We start from the raw sequence: 18,304 nt of genomic DNA, 5'->3' as shown, positions 1-18,304 counted from the left end.
TGATTGAGTGGTGTTGCAATGACATCAGCCAGCTCCTTCAGCGCTTGTGGGTGCATTACATCAAACTCTATGAACTTAAGTTTACTTTGTTAAATATTCCCTAACTGGACCCCCTTCCACTGAGGGAAATTCTTCCTTTGGTCTCAGGGGCCTGGGACCTCAAGACCGGTCTTACTAGTAAAGATGAGGGCTTGTATGGAGTTATTTATGTGGGGTGATGATTCACTAATCTGAAAACTTGTTAAAAATTACAAATTCAGGATGGTGTCCTACTATCAGCTTAACAGCCATCAGATAAGTACCAGATCTGACTTGGGAGTGGGGAGGAACTATGGGATGTGAGCAAGGGTCCCTGGAGGCCCAGAGGGCTGGGAGGAGAGCAGGATTGCTTCTGCCAGCAGTAGCAAAGTGTTAGATTGGTGTCACTCATCTGTCTGCTCATAGCCTTAGTGTGCTTCAAGTGATACTCTTTGAACTTGTATAGTTGCTGCAGTTATTTTATGAATACATTATTTTCCTTTTTTATTTACACTAATAATAGTTGATAGTGTCAGCTGTTAGTGATGAAAAGCAGAACATTGAGAACTGCAGGAACCTTAGTATTAAATAACTTTCAAATTCATGTATGTGTGTTTATTTTTTAATTGAAACATGCAAGGTACTTATAGATCACTCTAATTTCTGAATTGTATGTTAATAAAGTCATTGCAGTGTTCTTGGCTGGTACTTCAGAGGCTCAAATGTTCATTCTGACTATGATCAGTAGTCACTGTAACATCTTGAATACCACATATTTCAGGTGTAGAATGTCAGCTAAAAGTTATGAATAAATCCAGCGATTCTGGAGTCTGTCCTATGAAGAATATTTAAGAGGGTAAATGATTCTTAAAGACTCAATAAAGCTACTTCATACAAATAATTTCAGAGGAAATATACTAGTTATGCACATTTAAAAGGAGTGTGCATATCTAATGTTTGTGTACTGTAGAACATGTTTCTAATTTTATAAACAATAAATTTCAAGATTGCACAGGAGCCCTAGACCCTGCTTTATAATTTAAAAAGTCTGTGTAGAAAATCCTAGGAAAATCATAGCTCTAAAACAAATGGTCTGTTTAGAAAATACTTTTGGAGATCTATGTCAAACCCATAATTCTCTCAAAAATGGTTGCATTTAGTCACAGGAAGCATTTCTTCATTGACTTGCTGTTAACAGAGGTAAGGAGTTTACATTTCCTAGAAGGATGTATGACTTTAATCTGCACATAGAAGAGGAAACATTTAAAATGTTTCAAGTTTCCAGTGTAGTAGTACAAACTTCAGAATGTTATAGATTAAACTTTTGAGACTTAAATCATCAAACTGAAGTTGCTAGTGACAAGTGGTCACTGGTTTAATGAGCTGCTATAAAAATGATGTATTTAAATTTTCTCACTTGCAGTAGTAGAAAAACCCCAGAGATATATTGGTTTGACTTCAGTATCAGGCAAAATCTCGGTCTGACTACTTTTGAACAGTACTTTAGTAATTTCCATGTTGAATTGCTTTTGTGTAAGGTGTTAGTTTATTAGTACATATTAAATTTTTCATTTTAGGAAGATGTTTTCATTGTTTCTCAGCTAAGTTTCTTTTCAAAGCCACCAAGGATTCTTGTTTAATGGAGTACTTCTCTCATGTTTAATAAGGAATAAGGGATTTTTCTGATGTTGAATAAAATTATTTTCTATATTTTAATTTATGAATTTGTCGATTGGAAATGCCATTACTACATTGCTAAAGCAAAGTTTGTTTCATATTGTTAGTTAATGTTATCCCTTAAAATGTATGCACTTCAGGAGTTTTCAAACAGACAAAACCCAACAAAACTCCATTAAGTAAGATGGTCTTTTAGGTTTTCAGAAAAGATCCATGTAGAACATAAGGGAAGAAACAGGTCTTGTGATTAAGTGCCTGAAATGCCATCAGTGTCCCTGAAATTATACTATTGAAATGGTTTTGCAGTTCTGTCTGTATAATCATTGATGTGAAGAATTGAAGTATTTTAACGTTTTCACTAGAGACCGAGAGATTCACATTTGCCTCTACCAAATGAACAATGAATTACACTTTCAAATGTCCTTGTTGAATGGTTGATATTTCCAACAGGGTTTATAGAACATGTAGTGAATTATGTACAGGATCTGGAAAGAGGATGGGAGAACTTGATTTTTAGAAAATGGGACAATTTGAAAAAGGGATAAGGGAGGGCAAGTGGAAAGGACCCAGCAGCTTTACCTAACTTTAGTTTTTTCTGTTCTTACCCAAAGCTAAATTTTTATTATATGCTTTAATCACAAGGACAAGTAACATGATGTACTGCTGACCTATTACACTGCTATTTATTTTTAAGTAGTTAAAATTTCTATGAAGAATCACAGTGGAGATGAACAATGTTTTCCACTGTACTTTACATTTGTTGCCTTTTCACATACTGAATAGCTCTTTGACCTTTGTTACCTTTAGCTAAGTGTAAGAATGAAATCTTAGTCTATGTTTGTTTTGTTTCACCTTCCTATGTTAGAAAACAGTTCTGAAAGGATTGAGGATGGAACTTAGTGAACAGACAATTTGTCTGGGTCCTCCATGCATATGGAATAATTCCTGAGACACAATGGAGTATTTTAATGGAGGTGAATAGACAGTTTGAATTACAAGTATTTCATGTCGTGTTTGCAAGATAGGGGCTTATCTCTGACTGCAGGAGAGATACTTCTATCAACTTCAGAAGGTGTTAGTCTTACTGGTATGGCTCTCCTTGAATGCATGCATTGTTTGTTTGAATTGTTACCCTTGCGTATGAAATGCAAACTGCATAATCAGTTTCTGATCTCAGAAGTCTTCAAAATGAGACTCCGAATTTAGATTGGTGTACTTGAGGCACAACAAGTCATGTCTTGAGACTGCCAAATAATGGATGAGGCTTGAAGTAGTTTACTCCAAGCCGAATTTTTTTATTTGATTTTTTTTGTCTTATTGGTAACACAGAGTGGGCCTATTTTGTTTTTTCTTTCCTTGAAGATGGAAAATGTGAGTGCAAAGTGTGGAAAACATTACCATTGTATTTTCACAACAATATGTATTTGTAGGACTTTCTGCTATGTTGCTTAAGTAGACTTGAAAGAGTAGAATAGGTTATTTTTAAACCACAGTTGTTATGACTGCTTGTAAGGTGTAGAGGCATTTAAGAACCAGAATAATTTGGGGTTTTGGGAGTACTGAAACATTTCTTTAAATGGAAGTTGTAATAGTTATATCTTTAGAAATTTCAGTTTGAAATAAAATATCTAATACTTTTTTACTCTTAATATATTCTGAATGTTATTCCCAAAAAATCTAGCTTGTTTATTTTGGTAATTAAGCTTTTTTGAGGTTGGAATATTTAGTGTTCTTCCTCATAGTAAACATTCATAAATTAAAATTAATCTTACTTTTGTTAGGATTACTTATGAGTGCAATTTTAATTTACTAACATTGCTTTGCTTCCCTTGTATTTCTTTTGCTTTCCTTAGGTCGAGATTTGATATGCATACAGTCCATGGACGGGATGCTCATGCTGTTTGAACAGGAAAGCTATGCTTTTGGCCGGTTTTTACCTGGTTTTCTTCTGCCTGGTCCCTTGACTTACAGCTCTCGCACAGATTCTTTCATTACAGTGTCTTCTTGTCGACAGGTTGAGAGTTACAAGTATGTGTTCGTGTTCAGTAATTATAGCATATTTTGGTGCTATCATTTAGTACGTAAACAAATTAAAAGAATTAATGTCTAATTTTTATTGCCTTTACTAATATTGTATCCCAAAGCAGGTGATAAGTAGCTGCAGGAAAGAAGAAAAATAATGTTGTATGTTGTTGAGTGATTACTGTCTCCGGACAGTTGTAGAAGAAAGCATACTATGTGTCCTGAAGACTTTATGGTCCTATTTTTATTTGTATAAATGTGTTAAGTTTCCTAGCTTATCAAGGCATGTCATGTTGTCCTGCAAGTGCCAGGTTTTTTCCCTGCTTCAGTTCAGTGTAATCTGTGCTTTCAGTGTTGTCTGCATTATACTGCTTGAGGAAGATGTTCCTTCCAGTTGTTTCAACAGGATTTTTATTTTGATGCAAATAGGTGTTAGTCTGATGAATCTGTTCAGTTTTCAGAAGATATATGAGACAGGGCTTTAGCTTTTGTGACCATAGGATCCTCTCAGAGGATGAGGGCTGGGGAGGAGAGATGGAATCCACCTGACAAAGTGGCAGAGGAGACTTGTTAAGATCCTTGACTGCTAGACTGAGGGATAGGTGCTAAATCCAGCATGTAAGTGATGGTACAGGGTACAAGGGTCAAGTGCACAAAGAGGGGTGCTTTTATAATACCTAAGGGGAAGTGGGATGAGTGAGGGCCCATATTAAGTGTGTATTTACAAACACCTTCTGCTTTGGCAACAAAGAGGAGGAACTAGAAGTTATATGTGTAGTTAAAGATGTGACAGGGTGGTTTGCATGACTAAGGTCCTGTAATTGATGATTCCAGGATCTTCAGGGAGAAAAGACAAAGGGTGATTTGTGTTCATCATGGAGGAGTAGCTTGAGTACACAGGGCTCTCTTATGGAGCCACCATGTTGAGAGTTTATCAAGCATCCATGTGTTTAGAATCAGATGGATGCTTGAGGAGGGGGTTATTGTGGTGGATGTCTGCTATGAAGCCTTTTTTAAACAAGAAGTTTCCCAGTTGCAGGCCCTTGTTCTCATGGAGGGCTAGCGTCTGCTGGGAGGGCAACGTAATGGACTTCAGCAATGTGGAAGGTTTCTGAGGTGCATTAGGGAAAACTTTTTTGATGCAGGCGCTAGACAGCCTGCCTAGGGAAGATGCTTTGCTGAATCCACAACTCAGAAAGAAAAAAAAAAATGTTTAGAGAAGTAATAGACAGCATCTGCTGTTGAGTGTTGCAGACACTGGCTGCAGTGACCGTGAGATGGTATAGATTAAGATCCTGAGAGAAGAGAGGAAGATAAGCAGTGGACTAAAGAGTGTAGATTTTAAGATAACAGACCTGGATTTGTTCAAGGAACTGGTAGGCAGGATCCTGTGAGAGGCTGCCCTGAAGGGCAAAAGGGCTCAGGAGAGCTGGTGAATATTCATGGATAACTTTCTCAAAGACCAAGAACAATCCGTTTCGATGTTCAAGAAAATAAGAAGTAGCAGAAGGCAGCTTGACTGGACAGGTAGCTTCTGACTGAGTTCAAATGGAAAAAAGGAAATGTATGAGTGGAAGTTAAAATGGACTAATAAGGATAAATATAAAACATCATATGGGCATGCAGGGGATGGGATTGAGGAGATATAAGCTTGGTTAAAAATTCTACTGGCAGAGAGTCTGAAGAACAAGGATTTCCACAGATACCTCAGATGTAAAAAGGGATGTAAACACAGGAAACTGACCCACTACTGAACAGACTGAGCAACTTTAACAAAGGTGTGAAAAGACCAAGGAACTTAATGCTTGCTTTGCCTCATCCTTTTTCCTTTAAAACTGACAAGGTCTGCTCATAGGCTTTTTGAAGTAAATTGGGGTGAGGTGGTGTTTGGGGCAGAGCTACTACCCATGATAAAAAATGAAGAACTAAAAAATGGATGAAAAAGTGGCAGAGCTGTCAGGCTTACAGAGTAGTAGTTGTCCACAGTTCTAACTAGTAGCCAAAGATGAGTGATGTTCCTCAGGAGTTGATAATGGAGCTGGTATAACATCTTCATCCTGGGCAATAGGACAGATGCATGTCCTGAAATTCAAGGATGATGCCAGATTGTGGGAAGTGGCTATATAAAGAGGGTAGGGCTACCATTAAGAGGAATCTCATCAAGCTGGAGGAATAGCCTGACAAGTACCTTAAAGATTTTTTCAGAGGTAATCATACTAAAGAAAATAAAAATGTCACTTTATATAGATTATGCCTTGGGAATCTAATCTGGGGAATGTTAATCTAACACAATGCTTTGTCATGCTACCCTGCTCTATCACTTGAATTTCTCAAGCAATACTCTTTATTATGCTACTTAAGCTTGATCAGATGGTTTTTAGATTCTGGATATTGCATGACCAGATTATAGACATTGTGTATTGTTAACACATGAGAAGATATGAGTTGCAAGTAAAAGTAATTTAATAGAAAATTCATATTTTTCCTAATAAGTAAGTTAGAAGATAATTATTAATATTGGTAAGGAATAAAGAAATATTTTTTCTTTAAAATGAATCTCATGCATTTTCATTATGTTTAAATTATTGACTTTTACAACAAATGTGGCTTAAATTTTTCCTCTGATTCAAAAGTGTGCTGTCTTTATAGTGTTTAGGTGTAGTTTTAAAGGAATTCTTCACTTGGTTATTGGTCTTTAGTGCCAAGTGTTAAGACACTGGGGTACTAATCTCTAGTGTGTCTGAACTATTAGGACATTAGAATAAAGTAATCCTTCTAAATGAAGGAAATAGACATGGTAAGGAGAGATTGTTTTTATGGTTGTATTAAATGTGTGTTTTTCTTATGGTAGTAAATGAGAAATATAGTGGTTCTATCTAGTGTTTTTCCCAGAATAAGTTGCCAAATCTCAAATTGTCCATCTTCCTATGGCTCAAACAGACTGATGCCTTCATTTGAAAGCAATATTTCGTGTTGATTCTGACACCTTTCAAGATCTAAAAGCAAAATGCCTCTTATTTAAATGATTGTATACTTGATCTGACAGCTGAATTGAGAGTTTGTGTTGGCCATCTGTGGCATGAGTTTTTTGTGATGAAAGGCTTGTATGCAGGTAGTTGGCACTTAAACATCCATACATGTTGCTGTTTAATGGGAGTTTGATTTGAAAACTATGTATTAGTCACTGATTAATAAAATAAGGTGTTAGCCAAGACTATAAGTAAAATATGGTGAAAAGAAAAGGTTTTATTAGGTCAGAATCTGCAACTTCTCTTACAAATGTGTTAAACTGAAAAAGGGAAGTGAATTTGCTCAGAGGACACTTAAAGACATGATAATTGTACTAAAAGCAGCTTAGTATTTTTAACTAGGTCATAGCATTCACCTTAAGCAATTACATTTCTTACTCCAAGTACATGGTTTACTTCTGTAAGTAAAATAATTTCAGACACTAAAATCTTTCAGTAGTGAGCACCACAATACATGCATCTGAAATGTGAGGGCTGCTGGTGTCATTGTTTTAAATCTCTAACTTTGACAATATAGAAAAAGATGTACTTTTATTTGTTAGAAATGAATTGGAACATTCAGAATGGTGTTGGTTGGAGCTGATGGTGCTCCATGACTTCCAGAATTGAATGCTGCCTTTTGGATAAGGTTTTTTGTTGTTTTTTTTTTGTTGTTTATTTCACTTTTGTAGGAAATGTCAGCATTTTACAGTTTACCTCATGTGCATACATGGGAAACAGGGTAGTTCAGTAAGTTAGGTCACCAGCACAAATTCAGGAAAGAAATAGTTACAGAAAAGTCAATGAGGACACAGTTTGAACATTGAGGATTACATAGGTGTAAATGAGGATGGATAGATGTGCAGAGCTTTTATGGCCGTTGACATCTTTTGTTCTAATGTCTCCATTGGCAATTTTTCTTGGTATGGTTGGTTGGCAATTACAAAATAATTAAAAAAACTTGCAAACCCACAAACCTACCATCTTTTGCTACATGTGCCACCTACTGGTGCCAGTTTACTGTTATCTCTTGGATTGGAACCACTTAGTTTACGTAATGGATGTGCTTGAGAGTGTAACTATTAGAGCAGATTGTATTTCAGGGTAGCTTAGGAGGTTTTTTGAAAGCTTAATAAGAGCAAAAAAGTGTGTTTTTTATTAGAATCCTAATTTCCAAATTTGAAAATATTTTTATTTCTTGCTGCTTTGTGGTCTAGATTTCTATCCTCTAATGTATTTAGCTGTTGAATTTATTAACACGAGATAAAATCTGAATAGAAAGGTTTTTAAATTTCTGCCTTTACACTTAGCTGTTATCCTACAGGGATATTTATCTTAACATCTTTGCTGATGACAGATGTGTTGCAGTCGGCTTTCTAACAATTCTTTTAGACTGTGCTTTTACTGTGTATGTATACTTATGATGATTATATTGTATTTTTTTACTTAGGGTATTAAGTACAAACTATTTTTTTATTTTTTAAAACTTCCTACAACAGATACCAAGTGCTGGCATTTGCGACAGATGCTGATGAAAGACAAGAAACGGAACAGCAAAAACGTAGTTCTGGAAAAAGACTTGTGGTAAAACCTGTTTATTTTACGTAACCTGTAAGGTACACTGCATACATGTTAAAAAGACCAATGCTGAGTAACAAATGGAAACATTGTCTTCTGACAAAGGACCTGATCCAATTGCCATTAAAGGCAATGGAAAGACTCCAGCAGATTTCGATTAAGGTTTCTCTGGGCCTCAGTTGTTTAAGGTTGGGACTTAAAACTCACTGTTGTTCTAAAGGGAGGGGTAGGAAAGAGAACTGTGTACTGGAAATAACTATTTCTAAGCTCATCTTTGTAATACACAAACCTAAACTCTAGTAAAATAAATAGGTACACCTGAAATATTGCTCATGTTTTTAATTTGTCTGTTTGTGACTTTGTATTGGACTTAGAAAATTAACCTCATTCTACTTGGAGAATCCCAATACTTAGAATAAACTCAGCAGTGAAAAATGTTTCCATAAATAGTCAGTATCCTGGACTCTTTTTGTCCAAAACCTGTGGATTCAATGGTCTTCAGGAGGTCCCTATGACTAAGTTGTTTAATATTTGAGCTGCATCCTATTAAGAGGAAGAGAATTTCATTCTCTGTGGTCCTGCAGTAGAATTGCTTGTCTGCTAAATATACTGAGTAAAATACTAGAGTCAGCATATTTCAGGTATGAAAGTAAAATATTGGGAGAGCATCTCCCTTCCAGTGGCTAATAGTAGAATTTTTTCAAACTGTAAGTTAGTCAGAATCCTACATCTTGAATTAGGGAGAAGACATAGTTTTTAAATAAGAAATTTGGAAGCTTCATCAGATATGCTGCAAGTTAAAACTTTTTTAATCTAAAAGGAGAAGCATACATGGAGACAAATGTAATAAGCCTGGCTTTTTTTTCCCTTTAACTTTTAAGATGGTGCTTCCAGCTTCATGTATCAGATATGCCAGTATGTTTACTAACACATTCTATGTTCTTTAAGCAAAATGATTGATGTTCATATAGGAAGTGCTGACAATTGAACTTCGATATTTTTTTACTTCAGAAATTCTGAATTTCTGTTTAACCAGCTTGGCAGCAGTCAAAAGCAATTTTTGCATGTGTGAATTAGTTGAAACTTCTCAGAGGAGCTGAAGTAACAAACCAATGAAATGTGTCAATAAGCAGTAGTATTGTTTAAAGATGTAAGGATATAGGCAAGGCAAGATTTGTAAGTAGTTGCTTATTATATCAATGTATGTAGTTGGAAAAGTAGACAAGCTATTATATACACAAACATTCTTCAGACTGAAGGGTGTATGTTAGTGACTGCAAGCATGAATATTGCCTTACTCACCTAAAACTTTGTCTATTTTTTCATTTACGTGTATTGGTAGAGTAAGTTACTACCTTTTACTCTCTAACCTTGCCCTTAATATCTAAGGACATATACAGAGGCAGATTTAAATTATTCTAATACTCTGTTCTTGGATTTAATAGTTAAAGTATAAAGCATTTTTGTTTTGAATGGGATGTGTATTTTAAAATTGAAATATACTTCAGTGAACTACATAGCCATCAATTCGTGACTAATTCAAAAAGTGGATGTTTTTGCTGCTTTACTCACAAAGTTACCATCTGCCTTCAACATAACAAGATAACTCTCCTTCAAAATAAACTTTGATTTTGCTTTTCTATTTACATTAATGATATTCATGTAACTTGATGAGTTCTGAGCCTTCTCTAAGTTTTGTCTTTAATATGCAGCTGTCAACTGATCTCTGGAGCATGTTTTTTCTTTTGAAGGTGGATTGGGTTTTAAACATCGGAGAGCAAGCACTGGATATATGCGTTGTCTCCTTTAATCAGGCAGTTTCTTCTGTTTTTGTGCTTGGTGAGAGAAACTTCTTTTGTCTTAAGGATAATGGGCAAATTCGATTCATGAAAAAGCTTGATTACAGTCCGAGTTGCTTCATTCCTTATTGTTCAGGTTTGTAAAAGGAAAATTCAACTTAACTTTAGCTTGGTTACTTTTACAGCTAAGATTTTCTTTTTGCTACTGAATAAATATATTTTCCTGAATAAGCTGTTGACTTGTAAAAAATCTGTGGAATCGGAACTGTCTTTGAATGAAGCAGGTTTATTTTCAAATGTTAGAGTGAAGTGTCATAGTTTTTAGAATCTAAATAGGTATTTTGTTGTCACCAAATTGAGGTACTTGTCCAGTTTTTGAGTAAGTTTGCCCAGGCTACCAAAGCAACAAACGTGGAAGAATGAGAGATAATGGAAGAGTGAACTAGTGTTGAGGACCTTCTGTCATTTACTGACAGTTAAAAAAAAAATCAAAGTTGTTGTTAGGAGATGAAACTAACTTATTACATTGTGTGAAAGCAACTTGATTGGATGCCACTATAGAACTACAGATTCTTAATACCTATTCTGTATTAATGTTTCAAAAACTATCTGATAAATTTGACACCATGCCTTATTTTATAATTACAATTATCTGATCTTAACATTATCTTCAGATTTTATATTTTCTGATTTAAATTATACTATAAATAAACTCTATAAATGTATACACCTTTAATCAGTATTCACAGGTCAGTGAATTAATGAAGAGTATAAGTAGCTGATATTTAACCAATGTGTATTCTGTCATATCTATCCTGGCATGCCAACATGGTGATTATGAGTCTTTGTTCATCATGTTTTAAACTACCAAGCATGACTGGCTAGAACCTTGGAAAGTTGTTGCATGTGTTGGGTAGTATGCAACTGAAATTGGTGTCCATAATTAATCACATATGTACTTGGCCATTGTCAATGTAACTTTCATAACTTTTGATGCTTTAATTGTATTGAATTAATTTATAACAAATAATGGCTGAAAAGGAAAAGAAAAAAAAATGGTGTAATGATATAAACCTCAAAGAAGAGTACTGGGTTTTGAAAATCTTTCATCCTAAAACTGTTTTTATATCTTTTAACAGTGAAAGAAGGAACAATAAACACTCTAATTGCAAACCATAGTAAAATGTTGAATGTTTATCAAGATGTTACACTGAAATGGGCCACTCAACTTCCCCACATTCCTGTGTCAGTAAAAGTAGCGAATTTACGGTAAGTACCTTGTTAAAGTTTCCTTTTTCAGATTAATTTCCAGTTGTGAAATTTGCTTCTAGATCCTAAGAAACAGTTCTGAGGTATGTAACAAATAAGGTGACTTGTAAAAGGAAAATTCAAAGTGTTTTTGCTTTCTTTAAAAATATTTGTTTCATTAATGGGCATACTCCTAATTCTAGAAGAATAGTAGAATTGCTGTACTGTGCTTTAGATTTTCTCTTTTTCTTGAGTGAAGGTAGAACCTGGGGTCTCATAACTCCAGTGGAGTAGTTTCTTTAAAAGAATGAAAAGTGAAGCTTTGCAATCTGGTAAGATCCTTCCCTGAGACAGGAAAATAGGGAATCTTACTGAAAAATCTGTTCTTTATTAAGCATTTAAGAGTGTGTGAATTCCAGAGATGATTTGTTGGAACAGATTATTAAACTCCAATGTTAAACTGTGGAAATTAAGGAACGGTTTAAATTGTTGAGGATTGCACTGCTACAAACCAAAACTTTTTGTAAAATACACATAAGACAGGTCAGGGAAAAACTGGTTGGGTGGGGGATTGAGTGTAGAGAACTTGTGAAGTATTGCTAACTTGTCCTGAGTCTGTTACTGAAATAAGCAAACTCCAGAAAAGTTCAGCTAGTGTTTTTACAATCCAGCTTATGCCTGTGCTGTGTGCCACCAGAGCTGTGGTGGGTGCTGGCTGCCCAGTGCCTGTGACCATAGGGGATGCAGTAGGAGTGTCCTTGTCAGGTAGATTACTTCTGCTCCCAAGCAGGCTTGTGGCTGCTTCACTGGATCATTGAATACCTGATCATAAGTTGTGTGTTTTACCTCCATAACAAATGCAAATGCAACATCTGACTAACTGGCTTTACTGCCTTGTGCAGTGTAATCTGAGGGATATTTGTGTTTTGGGTACTCATGGTTACCTAATAATTTTTTAATAATTTATAATTTTTTTTTGACTCTCTGGAGACAGTTGTGCTGGCTTTCATCCAAGAGGTCTTACAAGTAAAATATAAAGAATAGTCTTAGTGGGCTAGTTAGTATAAACCAAAAGTTAATTAATCAAGTTATGACAATACAGCTTTTGAAGTTTGGAAAAAATATTTGTGTCAGAAAAAATTTGAAAAAGGCATTGATTTTTACAACAGCAGATTGTACTAACATTTGTATATACAATTATTTGTTTGGGAACTCATATTATTGAACCATCTGTTTCAATAATGACTCCAAGAAGCTTATGCAGATTCTGTATGTTCTGTGTGAACTTTGACACTCAAGAGTTTGGTCTTAGTGAGAATTTTGAGAGCCTACTAATTTGTCCCAGACCATTTAGCTAGTTAGATTCAGAATTCCCACAGACCTACTCATGCTGGGGTTTGTTGTGGGGGTTTGTTCTGTAGAGGGTGGAGAGACAGCAGTCTAGTTATACAAACCTCTTTATACAGGTACTGATAAATGAAGGAATGTCTGTGTGTCTAGACCCAAGGGCCTGAAAGGCAGGGAGAAGTCTAGGGTCGTACGTCTTTCACAGCTATGCTTCTGTCTTTCTAAATAAAAATATGTAGTATGCTTGTACTCCTTTCTGACATTAAAAATAAAGATGAACTAAACACCAAAAACTGTAGTAAAGCTTATAGAGGTAGTAGTTTGGCTTAACAAAACATGTTTTTAATTTGAAAGGGAATTCTTTGAGTCAATGTGATAATGATTTTCTAATACTCCACTCAGGAGAGGCCTCAGTCTCAGTTGGGGCCTCTAGGCCCTACTGTAACATAAATAATATCTAGTACTTTAATAAGCATAGAGCTGTTAATCCTACACTGCTGAGAGATTGAAGTGCCTTAAATATGATGTATGTCAATTAATTACTTTCACATCCTTTCCACTTTGGTTGGAATAATATAAAGTAAATGGAGCATTCTGAAAGCAGTTGTATCTACAGATCGTAGATGTTCACCTGTATTTTCTTGTTGGCATAATGTCTATTACTTCTAATGTATATCTCTGGGTTGCTGGATAAGAAGAGCATTATTAGAAGCTATTTTATGTAAATCCCTTGGGGCAGGGGTAGTGATTGCCTCATAAAGGCAGTCATATATTTTATTCTATAATCTTGATAGTCTACTTCTAAGATAAACTTGAAGTGCTGTGGAGAATTCCAGCTAAGTAACTTGCGTTTCTAGTGTGTGCCCCTCCATATTCTTCATGAATTGCTTTTTTTTCCTCTTACAGTAATGTGAAATGCTGTATTTCCCTATTGCAATATCAGTATGTAAATAATGATAATAACATACTACAACATTTGGGATTAAATTCCAGCATAAACTGTTTGATTTCCATCACATTTTCAGAAATATACAAGAAAAAATAGAATCAAAGATAAGTGATTACTTATAACGTTTTTGGTGAGGTGTCTCTGCACTCTAGAAGTGATGTATTTTTAAGCTGTTGAACTGCACTTTTTTGCATTCTGTTAAAGCCTGAATGTTCTGTGTCAAGAACTTGAAAATTTCCTATAAATCTTGTGATCAGAAACTTGAACTACAGGCAAAAATCTGAGTTTATCTTATTCTGGGTTTCACCTGGAGATCTCTAACTATGATCACTGAACTGGAAGTTCAGTTCTAATTGTTATAGAAGTTTGTCCCTTACTTTGTTAAAGTTTATATTCTAGTTCTGTTAATGTGTTGTACTTACTGTTTATGAAATTTTTAGTGTCAAGGAGACTCCTACATGCCTAACTGCCTGGATTGCTTCAGAGATATAACCACTTACATTGACAATTTGTGTTATTTTAAACTGCTTAGGACACTGTCTCAGCATAAATTCCTCTTCCCATTGATAAGCCTGCTTGGACAGTTACATTTTTGCATGCTCTGTGTTGTCATCCATAAAGTTATGGCTGTGCGAAAGCGTTCTCACTGAAGCTGAAACTTTGGAAGAAAATGGTTTAGGTGTGCTGCCTGAGTTGATTAAAAAAGACCAACAAAAAAAGCCCTTCTGGAGTGGTTTGAAGAGAGACTGTCCATATGCTGCAGTTAGAACAGCTGAAATCTGGGAAGTTACACAAAGGAATTATGAGACTTCCTACTCCTCTCAAATTTTCAGAGTTGAAATGGTAATTGTGAGCAGCAGTGTTTGCTTGGTATCCACCATAATTATATAAATATCTTGGCATTGACTTCAAAGTCTGTTCCCTTTTGTCTTGCCCTTTAGTTTCCATTTTTCTGTTTCATCAGAGACCTCTTTTCTAAGACCTTCTTTGTACCTCTGTCTCCTTTGCAAAGGAAATTTTGTGAGCAGTATCTCTTACGTTTACAGATTACTGGTTCTATGAATTTGTCGCTTTGTTATGCTTCTTGAGATGTGTTAGATTTTTCTTTCTCCATGCCCCCCTCAATTCAGGTAAATGTATGGGGAACAAACCCACAGGAAGGTGTTCTTACACAGTTCCTGTTAGCTAAAGTGCCTCATATAAAGGTCATTTTTTTCCACTTGGCAGGGATTTGACCCTGAAAAGGCAAGTGACTTAATACTCCCCCATCAAAAAGGTGGGTTATGTTTGTCTGAATCATCTGAAATAACTTGTTCAGAAAATAGCAGAAAGTCACTTTTTAAGGGCCTATCACAAGTTGTGTTTGTTTTTCTGTGCCTGAATTATACTTTCTCCATCTGCTTGGCCATAAAAGGTCCTTGGAGAAGATTAAAATACTTAGGCAACTACTTTTCTATTTATTTGACAGTAACTTGCTTGGCAAAGCTGTTCCTAAAAGTACCATGTTTTAATGGCTGATTAATTGCACTAAGTATTACTCTGACCTGGCTGGCCTGAAACTAGAACATTATGTTAAGGTGCTTTCAGTCTGAAGCAAAATAGCTCATGTTGCTAGCCTCAGGGATGTTTCCATCACAAACATCTGAAATGCCATTGTGGGTTGAGTTAAAACCACATAGATAGAGCATTATAGCTTGCATGTAGTCAAAGGAAAAGGATTTCTGTTTTGATCACTTCCAAGTTACAAACCTGTTTTTGCAATAGGAATGCATGAAGCCTTTAAATCGGGGACTTTGTTTCTTCTGAACATTTTAAAGTTCACTACTCTTTGTTTTACTACTTGGTTTTGTTTGTACACAGCCTTCAAGTTATATCTGATAAGCCTGTGAATGCTAAAAAGGTAGCCTGACTTTTTTATTTTAAACTGAAATAGACTGCAAACTTCCTCAAATACCTCTTTTTTTTTTTCAAGTCAGTATTTCATGTTGCCCCTAATTATCATAGAATCATAGAATGGTTTGGGTTGGAAGGGACCTTAAAGATCACCTAGTTCCAACCCCCCTGCCATGGGCAGGGACACCTTCCTCTAGACCAGGTTGCTCAAAGTCTCATCCAGCCCAGCCTTGAACATGGCCAGGGAGGGGACAGCCACAACTTCTCTGGGCAACCTGTTCCAGTGTCTCACCACCCTCACAGGAAAGAATTTCTTCCTAATATCTAATCTAAATCTACCCTCTCAGTTTAAAACCATTCCCCCTTGTCCTGTCACTATTTTGGTTCTTTGTGCTTTCAACTATCCATCAAGAAATGAAGTCTAGTGGTATCTATATGGCAAAAAAATGTTGATTTCATGTGGAATTTATCAGCAGGCACAGTTCTAACAGTAAACCATCCTTCTCTCAGGATTTAGGGGATGTGTCACGGGAAAGAGAATTCTTCCCTCTAATCTACTGAGGACTCTTCCTGCCTTAGGCACCAGTTTATCGGTGAACTTTGTGTTTAAATGAATGATATTTTTGCCTTCAACCACATTGGTATTTGATTAGAAATACCCAAAAGAAAAAACTTTAGTTGTCTGTAGGTAATTGGATGCTTTTGCATATGTGGTGCCTCTTGCTTTTAGGAGCTACATCTGGGAATTAGAATATGGGAACCAACTTTCTTTTGTGAGCATTTATGTGTACTATATCTGTGAGCAGAAGGACTGTTCTTCATGGAAGAAAGATTCTTGAAGCAAATAACCCACAAAATGACGTGTATGCCTTGTAAAATGTGAAGTTCCTTTTATTACAAGGGGTTGATAGGTATGGACAAGTTGGTGAAAGTTACTAGAATTCTGGCCTTCACTTTCGTTTATTTGCAGATAAATATCATTTTACTTGGTAATGGAACAGTGTGTTTTCTGAAGAGGAAATATAAAGCAGTCTGGAAAGGTTTATTGTCCAGAAGTAATTTGTCACCTTTAAAGAATAAGAATTTCTGGGTTTCTTAAAAGATTAGATTTCCAGAACCCAACTTTTTAGCTTGAGCTAAGCTAGTAAATAGATTTTCATTATTTGAGATGGGGAAAAATACTTTTCTTTTTTGAACAAAAGTAACTGTTGAAAAGCCAGGAAATAAAAGTAGACTTTATATGTTCAAAATGGCAAGCAAGGGCTACTTAGTAAGCTTTATCCACACTTTAACTCTTTATGAACTTCAAGTCTAAGTAGGTTTATACTGAGGAATGATCCCATAAAAATATCACAGGGTTCCATGTTTTCACCACTGATTCTGTTTTGCTCAGTTTGCAATCAAAAAGTGATATTTTTTTTTTTCCTGCTAATTGCTAGCACTACAACTGGCATTGTATTTGAAATTTACTTAGGTATTTTTTCATGCGTGATCACCGCAGGCTTGACTATAGGGGTCATGCCTGAACTCCTAACATCAGTGTTGTGAACCACCAGCCCATTAAGACTGTATCACAGAGTAATATATTTATCAGCCATCTATTAAAGCCAGCTACTCATAGGCTACTAGCGGTTCATGTTTTGATGTATGCTGTTACGTATTTGATTAAGTCTCTAATTCAATAGAATCCATAAAGTAATAAATTCAAGTTTCCAAGTTTCTTACTCCTGGTAAGACAAAAAAGTAATTCAGTAGGTCTAAAATTTCTGATGTTGTTCTTGTATGAGTCCTTCTTTGCCTTGCAGAAATAATAAAGAAGCAGAGACTATTTGACAGGTGAAGGTATTGAAAATTAACTTTCTATGTAATCATGTTAACTAGTGTTTGAATATTTGTATTGTCCCATGTGGTGCTGACAGCCATGGCTACTGCACTTTCCTGTCTCTCGGAAAATCCCCACTTGTGTTATGGTTACACAGGTGCATTTACAAGAGTATTTTGCAATATTTTTAAATACTTACAAGTCTGTTGTGGAGACAGTGACCTCTAATTTACTGAAGCAATAGTCTCTTGCTGTGTGCTGAGTTAGTTAACTTTTAGCTGCCTCTTTCCTTTTCTCTTGCATCTTTTCTAACAGAAGTATGTGTAACATGCATAACAGATGAGTAGTGTAAAAAGTAATTTCCAGCCTGTTTTACTTGAATGTAGTGATTTCTTGCTACCCATCTTTGACTTTTTGTTTTGCCATATTGCTACTACAGGCATGTGGAATTCATACTTTATAAGCAGAGTTGACCACTTAAGGATATTTACAGATGAAAGTGGGAAGGTTTTTTGGCTTGATACTCTGATATGCCACCTCTGAACTGTCAGTGTTATTGTTGGCCTTGGCTATTTGAGGACCATATGGGCAACAATGAATGCCTGCAAAAAAAATTCCTGATGCTTTAACTCTAGGCTCAAAAGAATATGTGAGGAAGGGTTGGGTGTTTTTTATGGCTTAGTAGCTTACTGTGTTTTCCAGTATTCTGTTCCTGTCCAGGCTGTCCCCATTAGTCTGCAGCTGACTGCAAGGCTGAGTATTACTGCTCTGATGACTTTGACCAATAGAGATTGTCCCTACACCACCTCCAGTGCAGTTTAAGCATAACCCAAGTGATATGTGCTGCTGCACGTCAGGATTGCTAATCAGTTTGAGTTTTGAAGGGGAAGACAATACTGAAAGAGACACTTACTGTGTTTATGGTGTTTAAAAACAATCCCAT

At 35.8% G+C, this 18,304-nt stretch overlaps 1 protein-coding gene across 4 annotated transcripts in view; it reads left to right on the top strand.

Annotated features, from left to right (window-relative positions):
- The window catches only part of BBS9 (Bardet-Biedl syndrome 9), a 345,480-nt gene that overhangs the window by 60,668 nt on the left and 266,508 nt on the right, over window positions 1-18,304 (top strand). For all 4 annotated transcript variants that reach the window (XM_068405604.1, XM_068405603.1, XM_068405605.1 and 1 more), the window contains 4 exons: window positions 3,549-3,723; window positions 8,225-8,309; window positions 10,055-10,238; window positions 11,242-11,371. In XM_068405604.1, coding sequence (XP_068261705.1) covers window positions 3,549-3,723; window positions 8,225-8,309; window positions 10,055-10,238; window positions 11,242-11,371 — 574 coding nt within the window. The remainder of the gene's footprint in view (window positions 1-3,548; window positions 3,724-8,224; window positions 8,310-10,054; window positions 10,239-11,241; window positions 11,372-18,304) is intronic.

The sequence above is a fragment of the Nyctibius grandis genome, chromosome 7 (genome assembly GCF_013368605.1).
Source record: "Nyctibius grandis isolate bNycGra1 chromosome 7, bNycGra1.pri, whole genome shotgun sequence".
NCBI classification, from domain to species: domain Eukaryota; kingdom Metazoa; phylum Chordata; class Aves; order Nyctibiiformes; family Nyctibiidae; genus Nyctibius; species Nyctibius grandis.
The sequence above is the reverse complement of the archived record's forward strand: the minus strand, read 5'-3'. Positions and strand labels throughout refer to the sequence as shown.